Here is a 22,933-nt window from a genome sequence, read left to right as displayed (position 1 = left end):
ACAGACATCTACATCCAGGAAGCCCAGATAATTTTAAATAAGATGAACCTAAAGAGATCCACACAAAAACTCATTATAATTAAAGTGTCAAAAGTTAAAGACAAGGAGAGAATCTTAAAGTTGGCAAGAGAAAAACAACTTGTAATGTCTAAGGGAACCACTGTAAGACTAGCAACAGATTTTTCAGCAGAAACTTCACAGACCAGAAGGGAATGGCCTGATAGATTGAAAGTACTGAAAGAAAAAAACAAAAAAAAAAAAAAACAAAAAAAAAAAACCCTGCCAATCCAGAATAGTCTACCTGGCAATGTTGTCATGCAGAGAGTTTTTCACACAAGCAAAAGCTACAAGAGTTCATCATCATGAGGACAGTTTTATAAGAAATGATAAAAAAAACTTCTTCAAGCTGAAAGGAAAGGGCATCAATTAGTAACAGAAAAAGATAAGAAAGTATGAATCTCAATGGCAAAAGAAAATGTATAGTAAAATCAGAATAATCTAATGTTGTAAATGTGGACTAATCACTTATGAATCTCATACGAAGGTTAAAAGACGAAAGTAGTAAAAATAACTGCAGTACTTAGTAAGGGATACACTAAGGGATATACCAAATGCTACAAATTGTGATATCAGAAACAAAATGGGGTGGGGGGGGTTAAAAATGTGGTTTTAGAATGTGATCAAACTTAAGTTGTTAGGACTTAAAATAGATCGTTATAAAAATGAGTTATGTGAGCCTACTATGAAGTAGCCACAAAGGAAGAATATATGTAGATACGCAACAAATAAAAAGAAAGGAATCTAAGACCTACAGAAAATCATCAAATCACAAAGGAAGAGAACAAAAGAGGAAGGAACAGAGCATTGACAAAACAGCCAGAAAACAATTAACAAATGACAATAGGCACATACCTATCAATAATTACTTTAAATATAGATGGGCTAAATTCTCCATTTATAAATGATTTAAATTTTTTCTAATGTTTATTTATTTTTGAGACAGAAACAAAGCATGAATGGGGGAGGGTCAGAGAGAGAGGGAGACACAGAATCCGAAGCAGGCTCCAGGCTCTGAGCTGTCAGCACAGAGCCTGACACAGGGCTCGAACTCACGGACTGTGAGATCATGACCTGAGCCAAAGTCGGACACTCAACCAACTGAGCTACCCAAGCACCCATCATTTATAATTATATATATAATTAATATAATAATAATAATATATAATATATAATATATAATATATAATATAATATATAATAATTATATAATTATTATATAATTTATAATTATTATATAATTTATAATTATATATTATATATTATATAATTATATATTTATATATAATATATATATAAATATATAATTATATAATATATTATATATAATTATATAATTATATAATTAAATATATAATTATATATATGAATATATAATTATATAATTAATTATATAATATATTATATATAATTATATAATTATATAATTATTATATATATAATAAAATATATGGTCTATATAATGGAATTTTGTTCAGCCATAAAAATGAAGGAAATTTTGCGCTTGCTACAGTATGGATGGGCCTTGAGGGAATTACGCTAAGTGAAAATAAGTCAGAGAAAGACATACCATATGATTTCATTTATATGTAGAACTTTAAAAATTAAAAAAAAAAAAACAAAGTAACCCCCCCCCCTCAAAAAACTCATACAGATAGAACAGATTGGTGATTGTCAGAGGTGGGGATGGGGGTGGTGTTGAGGGTGGGCAAAATGGATGAAGGGGATAAAAAAGAACAAACTTCTGTTTATAAAACAAATAAGTCATGGGAATATAATGTACAGCATGGTGACTATAGTTAATAATACTTTATTGTATATTTGAAAGTTATTAACAGTAGGTCTTAAAAGTTCTGATCACAAGAAAAAAATAATTGTAACTATTGGGGTGGTAGGTGGTAACTAGAATTATTGTGGTGGTCATTTCACAACACACACATTGAATCATTATCTTGTACACCTGAAGCTAACACAATGTTATATGTCAGTTATATCTCAACGAAAACAAGGACAAAAATAAAAGTTGTAGGTTCAGGGTAGTATAAGAGGTCTAAGCCATTTGACCTGATTTCGCAACTCTCACTATTTCTATTTTATTTTTTTTTCCACGTTTATTTATTTTTGGAACAGAGAGAGACAGAGCATGAACGGGGGAGGGGCAGAGAGAGAGGGAGACACAGAATCGGAAACAGGCTCCAGGCTCTGAGCCATCAGCCCAGAGCCTGACGCAGGGCTCGAACTCACGGACCGCGAGATCGTGACCTGGCTGAAGTTGGACGCCTAACTGCGCCACCCATGCGCCCCAACACTATTTCTATTTTAAAAAGTGGGAGCAGTAGACCACTAATAATTTTTAAAAGCTGAATTTGTTCTGATACCTTCTACTGACACAGGCACAACAAATTTTTTCAAGTAAAACAAATGCAAGAAAGCACATTCATTCTGAAAAAACTTTCTTGAATTGTATTTACTCATAATATTTGACCTACTTTCTACTATGAAACAGGTTTTTCTGCCAAAGATTCCCAGCTGGAACTGGACTACTGGAGACAACATCATCTGCTTTGCCGAATTGAAGCTTGGATTCATGGCCCAAGGCTGTCTGGTGCCAGGTTTATGCACCTTTCTAACGACTCTATTTATTGAACAGAACAAAAAGGTAACCTTGTAAATTGTTGAATCTTGGCTTTTTTCCCATGTCCTCACATGGTTAGGATCAGAAATAGGAAAAAAAAAAATTGAAGAAGGCAAGAAAGCCCCAAGGAATCAGATTTGACTTCCATTTGAACGGCAAAGTATTGAGAGATCTAGACTGCAGTCCCAGACATTACACTGACCTTGAAGAAGTTATTTATCTTATTCTTGTCTAAGAATATTTATCTGCAAAATAGAAATAATATCTTTGCTTCCTACCTGCAGTCCAAGATGCTGGGAATATAAATGTAGAAGTACTTGGAGTTACTGAACATAGAAATATAAATAAGGGCACCTGGGCAGCTTGGGTGGTTAAGTATCTGACTCTTGATTTCGACTCAGATCATGATCTCACAGTTGGTGAGATTAAGGTCCATGTAGGGCTCTGCACTCATAACATGGGGCCAGCTTGGGATTTTGTCTCTCCCTCTCTCTATGCCCCTCTCATGCTCTTTCTCTCTCTCTCTCTCTCTCTCTGAAAATAAATAAATAAACTTAAAAAAAGGAATATAAATAAAGACTGTATTATTAATGGAAAATCATCTCTTTAAATATAAAGTAACTATGTAATAATTGATATAATAATAAATAATTATATTCATTGAACAAATAATAATACAAATAATAATTACAATCTAATTTTTTTTCAAGTTATTTTGGGGACATTCCATGCAGTAATAATAGTCACCATTATGAATGCCTTCTATGTTATTGATTTTAAATACATTATGTTTCTCCTTGATAATATTTTAAGATAGCATCCCAGTAATAGGTCAGTGAAGCTAACCTGATTTTATAGGAAGTTAGTGAGTAGCAGAGGTAGAATTGTCTGACCTAATTAATGTCTTACCACTATGCTTGATGCCTGTGGTTGTTAGGTATCTACTCACAATCTCCCACATCAGGTCCTTTGATACCTTTGAGTCAAAATAAGTGGCTTGAAGGGACTATTAGGGTGCTATAGTACCAAGTATGGCCTTTGAAATGTCACTCCCATGAAATATTCCAGGAAAGGCTCTAACCCTCAGCTGGGCCTGGTATCCCATTGTCCAGAGGCTCTTCAGAGAGTCTGAGAGTGACATTTCCTCTTCATTTAATTATGAGTCCACACATGACTTCTTTTATACTCAATTTCCCCCTTGGCCTTTTTTTTTTTTTGCATTTTATTTTCTTTTTTAATAAATTCAAAAAACTTTTTCCATCTTTTCTGTTTTCATCCCTGGTATGATATAAAAACAAATAAACACCATGAAAGATGCTCTGGCCAGCAGAACACTAACTGAAAAACAAAGGTTTCTTCTGTAATTCCTTCTGTGAATGTGAGGAGATATCATATATAGATAAATAGAAATGACCATCAGGCAGCAGGAAATGAGCCCTGGTGCTACTACAGTGAACCTGCATTAGCCTTATCTTAGTGGTCACTGTGTAAGGCTTCGAAAATCACTTGTGAGGAAATTCTCTCTGCCTGTGTTGTGTCCTTACAAAGTGCAAGATAACCACGATATCTGTTGTAATGACTCTGATACTAATCTCCAGGGCTAGAGAAAGTAAATGGAATGAGAACCCTCTATGAAGACTTCATCTCTTTCATGGAATAGAGGAGGAAGAAATGCAAACCAACCCTGTATTATGTTGTTCTTCTTGATGTGTAATCTGCAGTTGTAACCTCCTCACTGAACATGGCCTGTCAACATTCATCTTAAGAGGGCTTTTGGGATATAGGAATTGAGAGAGATTATTTGGAAGTGATGTCTAAAACCTACTTTCAGAAATCTTAAACTGGGCCCCAGATTTTGTAATTCTGTACTCTGCTCTGGTTTATAGATTCTGTAATAAACTGTTAAGTTAGGTTTAACAGCCAGGACTCCAGTGTCTTGTGTTCCATTTTTGTTGCATTGGACACTTATTTTCTCTGTCAGTTTCTTTATCAATAAAATGAGAGTTATGAAGGAAACAATCAACAAAACTAAAAAGCAGTCTATGGAATGCGAGAAGATACTTGCAAACAACATGTCTGGTAAAGTGTTAGTATCCAAAATCTATAAATCTATAAAGAACTTATCAAACTCAATACCCAGAAAACAAATAATCTGGTTAAGAAATAGGCAGAAGAAATGAATAGACATTTTCCCAAAGAAGACATCTAGATGGCTAACAGACCTATGAAAAGATGCTCAGCATCACTCATCATCAGGGAAATCCAAATCAAAACCATGATGAGATACCGCCTCACATGTGTCAGAATGGCTAAAATTAACAACTCAGGAAACAACAGATGTGGATGAGGATGTGAAGAAAGGGAAACCCTCATACGGTTGGTGGGAATGGAAACGGATGCAGTCACACTTGAAATTAATATGGAGGTTCCTCATAGAGCTAAAAACAGAACTACCCTATCACCCAGCAATTGCACTACCAGGTATACAGAAAGGATACAAAAATACAGATTCTAGGAGGTCAGTACACCCGATGTTTATAACAGCCTTATCAACAATAACCCAACTACAGAAAGAGACCAAGTGCCCACTGACTGATGAATGGATAAAGAAGATGTGGTATATATTTACAATGGAATATTACTCAGCCATCAAAAAATTGAAATCTTGCCATTTGCAGTGACATGGATGGAGCTAGAGTGTATTATGCTAAGCAAAATAAGTCAGTTAGAGAAAGACAAATACCATACGATTTCACTCGTGTGAAATTTAGTAAACAACACAGATGAACATTTGGGGAGGGGAAAAAAAGAGAATGGGAGGAAAACCAGAAGAGACTTTTAATGATAGAGAACAAACTGAGGGTTGCTACAGGGGAGTTTTAGTGTGTGGGGGGAGTTAAATGGATGATGGGGATTGAGGAGGCACTTGTGATAAGAACGGGGTGTTATATGTAAGTGATGAACCACTGAATTCTGCTCCTGAAACCATATATGACACTATATGTTAACTACCTAGAATTTAAATAAAAATTTGGAAAAAAATAAAAATAAAACCAAAAACTTTCTTTAGGCTTGAAAAATAAAATAAAATAAGCTATTAATCTCATAATCTGATTTTTGTAAGTATTATGTTAATATCTGTAAAATTTATGAGTACTCAGATTGAAAGACCTTGGATCAATGGTATGTGTTTCACCTGTATTAATTATATGGTGAGACATTATAGTCCAAAGAGCATTTCCAGTTGCTTCAAGGCACAGAGTGTTGCCTTAGGCTTAAACTTAAATTAGATCTACTCCAACTTACCTACTTGAGCTCCCGGACTCCACTATCTAAATCCAAAATCCATCTTATCTTCCTGTTTCCCTTTCTGGTCTTTAAAAAATGAGCACAGGAAGTCTTCTCCATCTCTATCATTTTTTTTACCATTTTTCAAAAACTGAAACATTTGGCTTAGAAGTGCCAAGCCAGTTTTTTCAGTAATTGGAACTTAAATAGGGACCACCCAGTGAGAGGAGCCCTTCTCATAGAAGAATTTAAGAGAGTGGAAAAAGGCAGGAGATTCAGCTGAATCTTGGAAAGGGAGTTGCAGGGGAGAGTGCCTGCCTGGACTGCCTGATAAAATTAGTCCTTTTTTGTAAGGCAAGATTTGTGTGTGTGTGTGTGTGTGTGTGTGTTTTATTTTTTTTGAAACTGCAAGATGGCCATCTGAGGAGTATTTCTGAACTGGCCTTAACTGTCCACAGCCACACTGTTTCAGAGCTTCCAGAACTTCCAGACATTGACCTGGGACTCTGGGGTATAAAGGGGCCTGTCCTGCCATGTCAGGGCAGTGTGCTGGGGATTCTTATGGCAGCAGATGGGGAGAATGATGGGGATGTACATAGAGCACAACAAAATTCCAAGTTCTTACGCAAATACCAGGGATGAGTTACCCAGCAGCCCTCACCCTTCACAGGCTGTATTTAGCCTTTTTGAGAGATACTCTTCTCCCTTCCCATCTCCCTCTTCTCTAGAAACCTATTGCTGCCCTCAATTTTTATATTCCCATTTCCATTGATCAGGATGGCCACTTAAATTCATTTGAAGCTATGAAGACTTCTGATGCTGGGCAGAACCCATGCATATTTTTTTCTTTGTGGTATATGGCTAGTCAGTAGAAAACTAATATGTTAAAAAAAAACAATCTTGAATAGCCATATCCATGGAGAGACAATTTAGATACCATATTATCTTTCTTATCTTACTGTTACTGACTCAAAAACTAGTCTATCTTGCTGAAATTATTAGAAAAATTCCAGTTTTCAACAAGGAGTCTTGAATGCCATCTGGGAAGAAATCAAGTCATGATGCTTTTGCTTCATTCTGAACTCTCTAGTGTAAATAGTAAAGATGTATGTTAGAGTTTAAGTTCTTCCTTTCTTCAGTTAACCCCTGTGACAAATCTCTTTTATGACTTAAGCACAACGAACGCTGGTTTGCTGCCTAGCAGGATATACAACTTGAATTATAATATCCCATATTGCATGGCATTGTGCTTCATGTCGCATGATTGTGTATTCCAGGTTTTCCCTAAACAGCCCTGGCAAAAACATTTCTTGGATGGCCTGAAGAACAAAATCCTGACTCAACGTCTCTCTGATGACTTTGCTGGAATGAGTTTTCCTGAAGTTTCCCGGTAAGTTAATAGAAATAACTTTCCTCATTCTTCTTGAAGTGACATTCTTTTGACAGTGCTCATTGGGGGCTCACTGTAGGCCAGGCTCCATGGTAGATGTTGAAGATGTGGGAATGAATATGCCTGAGTCTCTACAACCTAGAACTTTGCAGTCTGTGTGGGACAGTTTTGTGTCTGTCACAGTCGTCATGTGGGCTGGGACTTACTTTAGAATGGATTCCACATTTGGGAGGGTCTTTCTCTGCTGAGGTACTAGTGTTTTCCCAGACACAGAGCACAAAGTGTTGGTCATGTTCTTGTGAATTAGCACCCTGCCACCCTCTTTCCTCACAATTTCGTGTCTTCCTTCCTAGGCTCTGCTTTGTGAAGATGGGACTCATGCTGATAGCCATCGAACACAAATCCTTGTTTCATGGTTGCTGGTACCAATGAGACTTTGAATCTCTTCAGTTTCTTTTTAAAGGAGAATCTTTATGATTAAGACTTTTACAAAAATACAGCCATAACTAAGGTTTTGCCATTTGTTGAGAGCCAGCCTGTTGGGCACCCAGTCTGCTGTGGTGCACTTAGTACTGTCTCTAGTGACTGGGGTTAGAATCTCATGATTGGGGTTAGAATGGTTATCCTGGTGGGTAAGCAGGTACTTTGCCTTTTTTGTTATGGCCCTCCCCAAGTTCTCATGAGCAGGAGAGAGAAGTGGTCTCCTTCTCATATCTGTTTCTTTTAATGTATTACCAGATCTTCTAAGTCTTGACCATCAAATAATACTATGAGTTAAAATTATTTATGACAGAAGATGCTCCCACAAATTGTAGCCTTAGAAAGTAAGCTACAAAATATGGCAAAATAAGAATTTGGCCTACTGAACAAAGTATGCTATTGGTAGGGTGGATAAAAGAAAGTAGTAACATTATTAGATCAATGGAATTTCTTGAAAACCCATAATGGATAATGTGAGAAGTAAGATAATTTATCATGTAATGAAAAAGAAAATCCAGGACAAACAGAGAATCAGCTACAATGATACAGAGATAAAAGATACTAAAAAATAAGAAAAACTAGAGGATTAAGTGGGATGAGGAACAAGAAAGAATATTATATTGGCTTGTGTGTGTGTGTTTTTAGTGGAAAACTAAGTTGAATTAAATTGGAATCAACAGAATAAATTCTGATCCTGATTATGATTTGCTGGCCCCATGGCACTGGAGAAGTGTCCATCTTCTGTAAAATGAGGAAGTCATTCCAGCTCTAAAACTGTCATTACCAGGAGCCTTAGAATTACAGGGAAATATTAACAATTCAATAAGTTTGAATGATAGCAGATGGACTACAGAGGACTAATTTTATATGAAACGTTGAAAAGAAAAATTGAAGTATAGAGGATTCAGAATGTACCTGGGATAAAGAAGTGAGTGGGGTACTGTACAAAGGAAGTCACTAAAGAGAGAATAACAAATAGTATTGTCTGGCTGTCTATATTCTAACTAACAATCCTGCTATACTCAAGGAACTCTCGAAATCTAATCCTTGGACAAATGGCTCTTCTTCCGGAAATAGGTCATGGTAAAAAAAGATGGGAGTCTTAGAACCATAACCCAGGCAGTTTGGGTTTGAGACTAGCTCAGAACTTGATCAAGTTTGAACGTTTTTGGCCTTCAACAATCTGGACTATGTAGTAGAATTATTTGCAAAACTTTCAGAGCATGTAGATTCCAAAATCCCACTTCTTAACTCTATAAAATTAAAATCTCCAAGGGTGGAGCCAGAGAATTTTCAAAGTTCGTGATACAGTCACTTTATTCACTGGGATTTGGAAACTGCTGGACCAAATGGTCTTTGAGACCCTTTCCAACTTTAACATCCTCGATTTTGTTAAACTTTATTATTAGGATGGCTATGGGACATCACAGACCAGAAACATGACCATTTATTATGTAGCTCATTTCCACATATATTCAAATGTCCTGGTGCTGTGTGCTACCCAGCATGCAACTACCCTCATGAAAGAGGAACTTGCTCCAACTTAAATTTAATCTTGTTTTCTCGCCAAAGAGTCAGGTGAATCAAAAGGATCAAATCCTGCTACGGATAATAGCTGTCTTTACACCTTTACTAGTTTATGACCAACAGTGCTGTAGGCACTTTACTTATATAAACTCTTGAATCTTTACAACCATGGGTAGAATTCTTAGTCCCATTTTATAGAAGAGGAAGATGAGGCCCCCAAAAGTTAAATAATTTTCCCAAACTGACACCAGTCCCAAGTGGCAGAGCCAGAATCTGAACTCAGCCTGGCTCTGGGGACAGTGCTTCTGCTCACTATGCTGTGCTAACTCCACCACAGCCACAAAAGGAAGGAAAAGAGGGTATCTCAATGGCTGGGTGTTTTATTTTTTTTTTTTTTTTTTTTTTTAATTTTTTTTCAACGTTTATTTGTTTTTGGGACAGAGAGAGACAGAGCATGAACGGGGGAGGGGCAGAGAGAGAGGGAGACACAGAATCGGAAGCAGGCTCCAGGCTCTGAGCCATCAGCCCAGAGCCCGACGCGGGGCTCAAACTCACGGACCGCGAGATCGTGACCTGGCTGAAGTCGGACGCTTAACCGACTGCGCCACCCAGGCGCCCCAATGGCTGGGTGTTTTAGACTAGTATATAGGAAAAACTGGTGGTGGGGGGGAACCTATCTTTTCTCATCTTTTATTTTCTCTTCTCATTGATACACTTGAATAGACTTTAAAACTTGGAAAAGCCCTCGATAATCATCAGGATTTGTCTTAGAGGATAATTTGTCATCTGCTAAGAGATAGAGCTGGATCTGGCCCCAGTCAGATAATGTTCTAAGTTTTTTTCCAGTAAGGAACATTCTCTGAGAGAGCAACTGGCCATGATTCATGGAGGGGGTATGGGAAAAGTTTGGAAAAATCTTCAACGGGAGTTCACCTCTTCTTTCAAATGTCACCACAGATATTATCATGACAGTATCTTCATAACTAATTATTTAATATGAGTTCAGAAGATGCCCCTTTAAAAATAGGAGATAAGAAGATACAGCTCAGTTTATGCTTGCTGGCTGGTGAACATCAACCAGGGTTATTGGGGTAGGGGCACAAATCCATGTTCTTTTCCTTTCAAAGTTAAAATGGTTTGTTCTGCTCGTTAATATCAGTCAGTGCATTTTTGAAAATGCCATCCAATATCTCAGGTAACAAACCACCTCAATACAGCTATTCAGCCTCTTTCTACTCTCAGCATAGGGTGGAAGAGGTTTTGTGGCGAAACCCCTTTTATTTTTGTAAGGCTCTTACATTTGCACGTTACTTTGGAGTGCCCTAACAACAGAATAAGCTTTCCAAAATTAAGACTTGACTTCTTTCCAATGTTAATATAAAAGGTTTGTGTTTTAAAGGTGGGAAGAAGTACTTTCATTATGCACAAATGAAGTGATGGGAGTTTCAGGGTTATAAGACCTCACCGTGCTGGAGGTCTGAATTAAAGGAAATAAAAACGGGATATCTCAACAAATGGGGAGAAGTGTGAGGAATTCAAATAGTCATAATGTAGTACTGCATCAAGGAGTATCATGGATAAAATTTGTAAGATGTCATTTTCAAACACACAAACCATAAGAAAATAGAAAATCAAAGCATTCATGTAGCGGTAGAAGCTATTCATGTGGTTCCTGCTCTCAAAAATCTTGCAATCAAGATAGAAAAAAAAGTGAAGTCAAAAGAAATACATAAGTTCGAAAATTACATAGGCAAACAAAAGGAACCTTTGAATCCAGCTGGTTGACTAGACATCATTTACTTTTACAGGGCAAGTAGCCTAAGGATAAACACCACTAGCATGACCGTAAGACTTTTCAACTGTGTGGCCGTGGCATTGGATAGCCTAAATTAGCAAGGCTTCATGCATCTTAGTTGGTTTGCCCATTTCAGATTCAGGACGCAGTCCAGCTCAGCTGGACTCAGCTCAGCTGCGTGCAACTCAGCAGTCGTGTTGTGACGTGGCTCCCTTCTGGATATTTAGCAGCAAAGAAATATAGTCAAATTCACTTTTTCTACTGTGTTTGGCCGTAGTTGTGGATGGGGTCCTATTAACTCTAAAGCTTAGAGAATCCATTGGTTATGACAGAATGAAACACCAATTATTGCCACAGAAATTAAAGGGGGGAAATTACTGTGTTTTTATTTTCTGTTTCCAGTGGTCTGATGCTAAATCCACCTGCAGAAGTTAAACTGCGTAAGAACACATTAGGGTTCTTTATTGCTGAATCTTCAAAGGAAGTCATAAGGTAATTTTTTTATTACTTTATGGGGAGAAAGTCCTAAGGCAAATGCAACTTAATGGCAGACAGACTGAGCCAGTGCCACGCTTCCTTAGTGTTAAGCCTCACATAAGTCATTCTTCATTTGCTTTCATTGTCCAGAGCCGCCTTTTACTGTGCCAAATGTCACGGTGATGTCTTCATTCCTGAGCTAATTGGAAAATGTAACTGCAAAACCAAGATCCAGCGACACTTCCCAGGTAACTGCACTTTATATCTGGTTGCCCTCAGCCCAGCTTCCAGGGGAATGGCCAAGGAAAGAGGAGAGGTTCCCCCCTCTTAAAAGATAATGCCCACTTGAATTTGGCCAAGAAGTGGCAGATATTTCCCCACTGGGCATACAAGACCTGAGAATCAGTCTTTTAGAGCTGGAAGAAATCTTAACTAGTTATCTAGTTAGACTCCTTCACACACAGGCAAGTGAGTACCAAGAGATTCAGTAGCGTGCAAAGTCCTGGAGCTAACTGGAGGTGCTTCCCGACTTCAGTCTCAAAGTTCATTCAGCCTGTATCCGACTGCTTGGTTGGCCATAGGCCACCTCATGGCCACTCTTATAAAAATTATTGCCTTACATTTACTTGACAAAGAACATTGTATAAATTTAAGGTGTGCAACATATTGAGTTGATATATTTATATTGCAATATGATTGCCATTGTAGCTTTAACACCTCTACTGTGCTACATTATTATCATTTCTTCCTTGGGAACAATACCATCCCTTGAGTATTCTGTTTCCTTAATGGATAATAGGGGGTTTAAAATTTACTCATTTTGACACAGTGATGAAGAAATGTAACTTTTTATTCTGTCTCTACATGAACCCGATAGCTTACCAACAACCTTTCCCACTTAATAGCAGGAAAAGAGAAATGAATCTCAAGCATTCATGGTAACTTCCTCCCTTGTGGCTTAAAACTTAGTCTCTTCCAGGTACACTAAAATTCTATGGGTAAAATCCTTAGTGTTTCAGCAATTAAACTTAATTCAAAATTTGAATTTCCTATCAGGACTTTTCTTATCTCTAAGATTATCTTCCCCTTCTCCCCAGTATTCTATTTAAATGCAGGAGTAAATTTGCTTAATTAACATCATGGTTGTTCTTGTAGTGAATAGCAAGATACCCTTTCATACAAGTCCTTACCGGTTCCTGAGGTGCCTCATTCCCTTGATAAGTGTCAGCTTCTGTGACCTCTGCATCAATAACCAGTGTCAGCTCCTCCTGGCTTTGGGTCACCTTCTGTCATTTGTTACTAAAATCTATCCTCCCTACTATAGCCTCGGGTCTTGAGGTCTGCAGCATCCCTTTTCCTGTATCCCTAGGCTTTTCATTCCATATGTTATTTTGATCCCTCAGCTGTTTGGGATTTTTCAGTCTCCTGGTGTACATATGTCTGTCAGGAGGTGGGAGCCCTTTCAGGCCTTCTCTCTGCTTAAACACACGTGCTGGCTCGTCTCCTCCTCAGTAACCACCTTGCACTGTTCCTAAACCCTCCTCCAAGGACACAATACCAATGAAAATGAAACATATGAACACCATATGAAACACCATATGAAAATGGAAACACATTTCTCATTTTCCCCTTTGCACACCACAAAACTATCATGTTTCCCTTGTCTAGCCCCTGCTCACCAGCCTGAGACACAAGCTCTGTGTGTTGGGGATGGGGGGGAAGGGACTGGGTCCCATCTGAGAGATCCGGTCTCTATCATTTTTTATAATAGCCTTATTGAGATATAATTTAAATACCATGAAGCAAATACTTTTAAAGTGTACAACGATTCAGTGGTTCTTAGTACGTAAGCAGATTTGTGCAACTATCACTACAAATTTAGAACATTTTCTGTACCTCTCAAAGAAACTCCACACCCAATAGCAGTTACTCATCCCATCTGCCCACACTCCTCACAGGCTCTAGTCTACTTTCTGTGTCTTAGGTTTACCTGTTTGGGCCATTTAATGAAAAGGGAATCAGACAGCATGTGGCCTTGTGTGTTGGGCACCTTTCACTTAGCCATGCTATGGCATGTGTCAATACCTCATTTCTCTTTATGGCTGAACAGTATCACATTGGATGGGTATACTTCATTTTGTTCATTCATTTGTCTGTTGCTGGACATTTGAATTGTTTCCACCTTTTGGATATTGCAGATAATGTTGCTATGAATATTGGTGTGCAGATACCTGTTTGAGTTCCTGCTTGCAATTTTTTGAGTATATATCCATAAGTAGAATTGCTAAATCAAATATTAATTCTGTGTTTCATTTTGTGAAGAACCCCCATATTGTTTTCCATAGTGGCTACATCATTTCACATTTGCACAAGCAGGACACAAGAACTCCAATTTCTCCACATCCTTTTTTTTAAAAATGATTTTCCCTTTAAAAAAAAAAAAGGATAGCCATCCTAATGGGTTTAAATTGGTATCTTATTGTGGTTTTACCTTGAATTTTCCTAATGGCTAATGAGGTCGAGCATCTTTTTATGAGGATCTTACTGGCCATTTGTATATCTTTGAAAAAATGTCTATTCAGATCCTTTAACCATTTTTATATAGGGGTATTATCTTCCTAATATTGAGATGTATATGATGTTTGTATATTCTAAATACATGAAATGTATATTCTGCCAGTATTTTCACCAATTTTGTGGTTTGTCTTTTTATTTCTTCATATAATTCCTATATTTTGATGAAGTCCAATGAAGTAGTTTTTCTTCTGTTGCTTGTGTTTTTGTGGAATATCTAACCTGAGGTCATAAAGATTTACTCTGATATTTTCTTCTAAGAATTTTGTATTTTTAGCTCTTAAATGTAGGGTGGTGATCTCTTTTGAGTTGATTTTTGTGTTTGATGTAAGAAAAAGATCCAACTTCATTTTTTTCACTGTGGATATTCAGTTGTCCCAGCACCATTTTCTCAAAACATTTCCACATTGAACTGTTTTAGGTACCCTGGTCAAAAAACAATGGATTGCAAAAGTGTGAGTTTATTTCTGGGTCTCAATTTTATTTCATTGCTCTGTACATTTAGCTCTACAATGACTTGACTACTGTAGTTTTATATTAAGTTTTGAAATTGAGAAATATGAGTCTTCCAAGTCTGTTATTTTTTTTCAGTATTGTTTTGATTATTCTGGGTCCCTGTATTTCTTTATGAAAATTCAGATAAACATTTCAATTTCTGCAAAGAAGCCACCTGGGATTTTGATTGACATTGTGTTGAATATGTAGGTCAATTTTGGAAATATTGCTATCTTAATAGTAACTCTTTGACTCATGAACATGTGATGTCTTTGTATCTACTTGTATCTTTAATTTCCTTCAACAATTTTCTATAATTTTCAGATAACAGGTTTTAGACTACTTTTGTTCAATTGATTCCTAAGTGTTTTATTCTTTTTAGTGCTATTATAAATGAAATTGTTTTCTTGATTTTGTTTGCAGATGATTCATTGTTACTGTATAGAAATACAATTGAATTTTGTGTATTGATCTTATATTCTGCAACCTTGCTGAACTTGTTTTTTTAGCTGTAATACTTTTTTTGATGGCCTTTTCTTTCTTTTTCTTGCCTAATTGCCCTGGAATAATCTCCAGGACAATGTTGAATAGAAGTAATAAGAGCTTATATCTGTTTTGTTCCTGACCTTAGGGAGAAAGCATTAAGTATGATGTTAACTGTAAGTTTTTCATAGATGCTCATTATCTGGCTGAGGATATTCTTTTCTATACCTAAATTCCTCAGGGTTTTTTGTTTGTTTGTTTGTTTGTTTCTTTTCTTGATTTATAGTGGTTTTGATCTTTGTCAAATGCTTTTTCCTTTTGGAGATAAACTTGTGGTTTTTGTCTTTTATTCTGCTGGTAGAATATATTACATTAATTGACTTTATATATTAAGCCAACGTCCTAATTGGTCATACTATAAAACCCTTTCCATATCTGCTGGATTTGGTTTGCTAGCATTTTGTTGAGGAATTTTACATCTGTATTCAGTACAGATGTTGGATGGTAGTTTTCCTTTCTTTGGGGGAGTGATGTCTTTGTCTGATTTTGGTGTCATTGTAAATTTGGCCCCAAAGAATATGTTGGGAAGCATTCCTTTTCTTTGATATTTTGGAGGCATTTGTGAAGGATTAGTGTGAATTCTTTTTTAAACATTTCATGCAATTTTACCAGTAAAGCCTAACTTCATTTTTTTATTATTAGTTCAATCTCTTTCCTTACAGATCTATTCAGATTTTCTGTTTCTTCTTGAGATAGTTTTGATGGTTTTGTCCTTCTAGGAATTCATTCATTTAATCAGTTATCAAATTTGTTGACAGGCAAAGTATTGTATACATATATATTCCCTTATAATCCTTTTCATGTTTGTCATGTCAGTAGTAACATCACCCCATTAATTTTTGATTTTTGTTATTTGAGTATTTCTTCATTTTTGAGGCCAGTCTTGCCAAAAATGCTTGTCAATTTTGTTTGGGTTTTTTAATTTATTTTTTCTACTATTTTTCTTTTATTTAAATGATGTATAATTTTTATTATTTACTTCTTTCAACTTGATGTGGGTTAATTTTCTTTTCTCAATGTCGTAACATGAAAGGTTAGATTACTTCATTGATTTTCGATCTTTTTTTCTTTTTTAATAAGTAAAGGAATTAACATCAATAAAATTCTCTCTAAGCACTCTTCAGGGACATGCTGTATTTGTGATGTTTTGTGTTTTCATTTTCATTCATCTAAAAATATTTTATAATTTCACTTGTGATTTTTTGGGAGGGAAGACCCATTGGTTATTTAGGCATGTGTTGTTTTTATTTTCACATATTTGTGAATTTCTATAATTACTTTATTACTGATTTTTCATTTCATTTCATTGTAGTTTAAGAGAATACTTTGTATGATTTAAATCTTTTTAAATTTTTTGATACTTATTTTATGGACTAGTATATGATCTATCCTGAACAATATTCAATGTATACTTGGAAAGACCATGTATTCTTCTGTTGTTGGGTGGAATGTTCCATAGATATTTGTCAGGTCTAGTTGATTTATAGAATTTTTAAAGTTTTCCATTTCCTTGCTAATAGAACAATCGATAGTTGTCCTGTATATTATTGAAAGTGGGCTATTAGAGTTCCAGTTATTGTTGTTGAATTGTCTATTTCCCCATTTAAATATGTTAGATTTTGCATCATGTATTTTGGACTTCTATGGTTATGTGCCTCTGAGTCTGTTATATCTTCATGGTAGATTAACCATTTTATCATTATAAAATGTCTTTGTTTTTAGTAATATTTTTGAATCACTATTTTTGTATTTTGTATTAAGTTCTATTTTGTGTGAAATTAGTATAGCCACTCTAGCCCTCTTTTGATTACTATTGTCATAAAATATCTTTTTTCATCCTTTTTCTCTCAATCTGTTAGTGTCTTTGAATCTGAAGTATATATCTTGCATGCAGCATAGAGTTGGATCATGTCTTTTTTTTTTCCATTTGCCAATCCCTCCTTCTTTATTGCAGAGTTTAATCCTTTCACATTTAATGCAGTTACTGATAAGTTAGTATTTATATCTGACATTTGATGTTTTTTAATGTTATATCTTTTTTCTTTTTTTAATACTTTCTTTAAAATTTACATTTTAATTGGTTAACATACAGTGCAATATTGGTTTCAGGAGTAGAATTCAGTGATTCATCACCTACGTACAACACTCAGTGCTCATCACAAGTGCCCTCCTTAGTACCCATCACCCATCTAGCTCATCTCCTACCTAGTTCCCTCCATCAACCCACAGTTTGTTCTCTATCATTAAGAATCTCTTGTTGTTTGTTTCCCTGACTTCTTTCCCTCCCTTCCCATATGTTCATCTGTTTTGTTTACTAAATTTCACAAATGAGTGAAGTAATATGGTATTTGTCTTTCTCTGACTGATTTGCATAATATCAAATTTGCATAATATCAGTCATATTAGCATATGTGTGTGTGTGTGTGTATACACTCCAGTTTTGTACACCCATTAGCGGACATTTGGGTTCTCTGCATAGTTTGGCCATTTTTGATACTGCTACTATAACATTGGAGTGCGTGTACTCCTTCAAATCTGTATTTTTGGGACCTCTGGGTAATATCTAGTAGTGAAATTGCTGCAATGTAGGGTAGTTCCATTTTTAATTTTTTGAGCAATCTCCATACTGTTCTCCAGAGTGGCTGCACCAGTTTGCATTCCCACCAACAGTGCAAGCAGGTTTCCTTTTCTCTGCATCCTCATCAAAACCTGTTGTTTCCTGTGTTGTTAATTTTAGCCACTATTACACGTATGAGGTGATATCTCAATGTGGCTTTGATTTGGATTTCCCTGATGATGAATTATGTTGAGCATCTTTTCATATGTCTGTTAGCCATGTGAATATCTTCTTTGGAAAAGTGTCCGTTCACATCTTCCACCCTTTCTTATTTGTTTGGGGGTGTTGAATTTGATAAATTACTTACAGATTTTGAATCCCAACCCTTTGTTAGATATGTTGTTTACAAATATCTTTTCCCATTCTATAGGCTGCCTTTTAGTTTTGTTCATTGTTTCCCTCACTGCGCAGAAGCTTATTAACTTGATGAAGTCCCAGTAGTTCACGTTTGCTTTTGTTTCCCTTACCTTCAGCAACATGTCTAGTAAGAAGTTGGTCTGGCTAAGGTCAAAGAGGTTGCTGCCTGTGTTCTCCGGTAGGATTTTGATGGCTTCCTGTCTCAGATTTAAGTCTTTTATCCATTTTGAATTTATTTTTGTGTATGGTGTAAGAAAGTGGTCTAGTTTCATTCTTCTGCATGTTGCCATCTAGTTTTCACAACACTGTTTCTTAAAGAGACCGTCTTTTTTACATTGAATGTTCTTTCCTACTTTGTCAAAGATTAGTTGACCATATAGTTGTGGATCCATTTCTGGGTTTTCTGTTCTGTTCCATTGAACTATTTGTCTGTTTTGTGCCAGTACCATACAGTCTTGATGACTACAGCTTTGTAATGCAGCTTGAAATCCAGAACCGTGATGCCTCCAGTTTTGTTTTTCTTTTTCAGGATTGCTTTGGCTATTCAGGGTCTTTTGTGGTTACATACAAACTAGGATTGTTTGTTCTAGCTCTGAAAAAAAAATGCTGGTGTTACTGTGATAGTGATTGCTTTAAATGTGGAGATTGATTTTGGTTGTATAGACACTTTAACAATGCTGTTTTTCCAATCCATGATCATGGGATGCTTTTCCATTTCTTTGTGTCCTCTTCAATTTCTTTCATAACTGTTCTATAGTTTTCAGAGTATAGATCTTTTACCTCTTTAGTTAGGTTTCTTTCTAGGTATCTTACTATTTTTGGTGCAATTGCAAATGGAAATGATTCCTTGATTTCTTTTTTTGCTGCTTCACTATTGGTGTATAGACATGCAACAGATTCCTGAATTGATTTCATATCCTGTGACTTTGCTGAATTCATGTATTATTTCTAGCAGTTTTTTTGCTGAAGTCTTTCAGGTTTTCTACGTAGTATATTAATGTCATCTGCAAATAGTAAAAGTTTGATTTCTTCCTTTCCTATTTGGATGCCGTTTATTTCTTTTTGTTGTCTTATGGCTGAGGCTGACTTCCAGTGCTAGTGCTAGGTTAAATAGTAAGGTTAGGTGACATCCTTGTCTTATTCCTGACTGTAAGGGAAAGGCTCTCAGTTTTTCCCCATAGAGGACGATATTAGTTTTGGGTCTTTCGTATGTGGCCTGTTGAGGTATGTTCCATCTGTCCCCACTTTGTTGAGGGTTTTTATCAAGAATGGATGCTATATTATGTCAAATGCTTTTTCTGCATCTATTGAAATGATCATATGGTTCTTATCCTTTCTTTTGTTAATGTGGTTCATCACTTTGACTGTTTATGAATATTGAACCAGCCCTCAACCCAGGAATAAACCTCACTTGATCACAGTGAATAACTCTTGTAATGTACTGTTGATTTTGATTTGCTAGTATCTTATTGAGAATTTTTGTATCCATTATCATCAGGGATGATGGCCTCTAATTCACCTTTTTAGTGTAGTCTTTGTCTGGTTTTGGAACCAAGGTAATGTTGGCTTTGTAGAATGACTTTGAAAGTTTTCCTTCTATTTCTATATTTCAGAGCAGTTTGAGAAGAATAGGCATTAATTTTTCTTTTTGTTCAAATTTTCTATTTCTTCCTGTTTCAGTTTTAGTAGTTTGTGAATTTCTAGGAATTTGTCCATTTCTTCCAGATTGCCCAGTTTGTTTACATATAGTTTTTTGTAGTATTCTCTTATAATTGTTTATATTTCTGTGGTGTTAGTTGTGACCTCTCTTTCAGTCATGATTTTATGTATTTGGGTCTTTTTTCTTTTTGATAAATCTGGCTAGGGAATTATCAATTTTGCTTATTCTTTCAAAAAAGCTACTCTAAGTTTTGTTGATCTGTTCTACTGGTTTTCGGTTTGTTTCTGTATCATTTATTTCTGCACTAACCTTATTATTCCCTTCTTCTGTTGGCTTTAGGGTTTATTTGCTTTCTTGAAATAAGCCTGGATTGCAATATACTTCTCTCTTAGGACTACTTTTTCTTCATCTCAAAAGTTTGGGACTGTTATGTTTTCATTTTCATTGACTTGCATGTATTTTTTAAAATTTCTTCTTTAATTTCCTGGTTGACCCATTTATTCTTTAGTAGTATATTCTTTAACGTCCATGTATTTGAGGGCTTTCCAAATTTTTTCTTGTGGTTGACTTCAAGTTTTGATCTGAAAATATGCATGGTATGATCTTGATATTTTTGTACCTGTTCAGGCCTGATTTGTGACCTAGTATGTGATGTATTCTGGGGAATGTTCCACGTGTGCTTGAAAAGAATGTATATTCTGCTTCTCTGAAATGTTCCAAATATATCTGTTAAGTCCATCTGGTCCAGTGTATCATTCAAAGCCATTGTTTCCTTGTTGATTTTCTGCTTAGGTAATCTGTCCATTGTTGTAAGCGGTGTGTTAAAGTCCCTTATTATTTTTGTACTATTATCAATGAGTTTCTTTATGCTTGATTTATATATTTATATAATCCAGCTTTCTTAAGAAATCCAGCTTTCTTTTGATGTCCATTAGTATGATAGATGGTTCTCCATCCCCTCACTTTCAAGCTGCAGGTGTCTTTAGGTCTAAAATTAGTCTCTGGTAGGCAGCATTATAAATGGATCTTGCTTTTTTGTCCATTCTGATACCCTACGTGTTTTGATTGAAACATTTAGTCCATTTACATTCAGAGTAATGATTGAACAGTATGAATTTAACACTATTGTGTTAAATGTAGAGTTGGTATTTCTGATGATGCTCTCTGGTCCTTTCTAGCCTTTGTTGCTTTTGGTCTTTTTTTTCCTCCACTCAAAGGGTCCCCCTTAAAATTTCTTATAGGACTGATTTAGTGGTCACAAACTCATTTAGTGTTTGTCTGGGAAACTCTTTATCTCTTCTTCTGTTCTGAATTACAGCCTTGCTGGATAGAGTATTCTTGGCTGCTAGAGTATTCTTTTCCCATTCAGCATGTTGAATATATCTTGCTAGTCTTTTCTGGTCCTCCAAGTTTCTATGAACAGATCTTCTGTGTACCTAATCTGTCTTCCCTTAAAAGTCCCTTAAGGACTTTTTTTCCCTTGCTTCTTTCAGGACTCTTTCCTTGTCTGTGTATTTTGTGAATTTGAGTATGATATGTCTTGGTGATGGCTGGCTTTTATTGAATTAATGGGAGTTCTCTGTGCTTCTTGGAGTTTGATGTCTGTGTCCTTCCCCAGATTAGGGAACTTTTCAGCTATAATTTGCTCACATAATCCTTCTACCACTTTTTCTCTCTCTTCATCTTCTGGGAGTCATATGATAAGAATGTTATTATGCCTTAAGGTGTTGCTGAGTTCCCTAAGTCTACCTTAATGATCCCTGACCTTTGTTTCCTTCATCTTTTCAGCCTCATTATTTTATAATTTTGTCTTCTGTATCATTAATTCACTCCTCTGCCTCATCCATCCTCATTTTAATGCATCTCAGTTATAGCATTTTAAATTTTGGCCTGACTAGATTTTATTTCTTTTATCTCTGAAGAAAGGGATTCTCTGGTATCTTCTATGCCCTTTTCAAGCCCAGATAATATCCTTATAATCACTGTTTTAAATTCTAGTTCAGGGGCGCCTGGGTGGCGCAGTCGGTTGAGCGTCCGACTTCAGCCAGGTCACGATCTCGCGGTCCGTGAGTTCAAGCCCCGCGTCGGGCTCTGGGCTGATGGCTCAGAGCCTGGAGCCTGTTTCCGATTCTGTGTCTCCCTCTCTCTCTTCCCCTCCCCCGTTCATGCTCTGTCTCTCTCTGTCCCAAAAATAAATAAACGTTGAAAAAAAATTTAAAAAAAAATTCTAGTTCAGACATTTTACTTACACCTACTTTGATGAAGTCCCTGGCCATCATTTCTTCCTGTTCTTTCTTTTGAGGTGAATTCCTCCATCTTGTCATTTTGGAGGAAGAAACAACAACAACAACAACAACAACAACAACAATAATTGAATGAAGTAAAAATTTAAAAATTAAAAAAAATCAAATAAAGGAAGCTAGATCATAAGTGTGTTTTGGTCTACTTGTTAAGAGAAGCTTGATAGAACAAAAAGAAAAGATAATAGGAAAAAAATAAAAATTTTTAAATAATAAAATTTTAAAAAGTAACATAAAAGATTTTGCTCTTTCTGTATCCAAAAAAACCAAAAGAAAAATAACAACGAAAACAAAACAGAAGCAACAACAACAAAAACCAACAAACATATGAACCATCAAACACACAAAACCCAAATGAAGCTAGATCCTATTTCCCCTAAAGCTGAAACTTTGCAGCAGTCTATGATCAGAAGACTAAGCTAATGAAAGGGATTTGTGTTGGTCTTCGGGGGAGGGACCTTCTGTTCCTAGTGTCAGGTAGACTTGCCCTAGAGGAGATGTGCCTGGCAGGCACAGGGAGCAAGGTTTCGTGTAATGGCTCCATTCTCCACTTGGTGGCACTGTTCAGTTCACTGAGGTCCATCAGTGTTGGTGGGCTACTGGTGAAAATGTCTTCGCCCAACTCTCTAGTCTCTGGAGTGGGAAGTTCACACCCTCACAGCCAAGAGGTCAATTACCCCCCTCCTGTGTCTCCCATTTCCATCAGCTCTGTGCCTTCTTCAAGTCTGTGTCTGAGCT

The 22,933-nt window shown here is 36.2% G+C and overlaps 1 protein-coding gene across 4 annotated transcripts in view; it reads left to right on the top strand.

Moving 5' to 3' along the window:
- The window catches only part of KCNU1 (potassium calcium-activated channel subfamily U member 1), a 148,189-nt gene that overhangs the window by 42,435 nt on the left and 82,821 nt on the right, over positions 1 to 22,933 (top strand). For all 4 annotated transcript variants that reach the window (XM_019828566.3, XM_045055584.1, XM_019828564.3 and 1 more), the window contains 5 exons: positions 2,564 to 2,716; positions 7,258 to 7,370; positions 7,724 to 7,792; positions 11,575 to 11,664; positions 11,800 to 11,897. In XM_019828566.3, coding sequence (XP_019684125.1) covers positions 2,564 to 2,716; positions 7,258 to 7,370; positions 7,724 to 7,792; positions 11,575 to 11,664; positions 11,800 to 11,897 — 523 coding nt within the window. The remainder of the gene's footprint in view (positions 1 to 2,563; positions 2,717 to 7,257; positions 7,371 to 7,723; positions 7,793 to 11,574; positions 11,665 to 11,799; positions 11,898 to 22,933) is intronic.

This window comes from Felis catus, chromosome B1, assembly GCF_018350175.1.
Source record: "Felis catus isolate Fca126 chromosome B1, F.catus_Fca126_mat1.0, whole genome shotgun sequence".
Taxonomy (NCBI): Eukaryota; Metazoa; Chordata; class Mammalia; order Carnivora; family Felidae; genus Felis; species Felis catus.
Note: the sequence above shows the minus strand (reverse complement) of the source record. Positions and strands in the feature narration are given on the sequence as shown.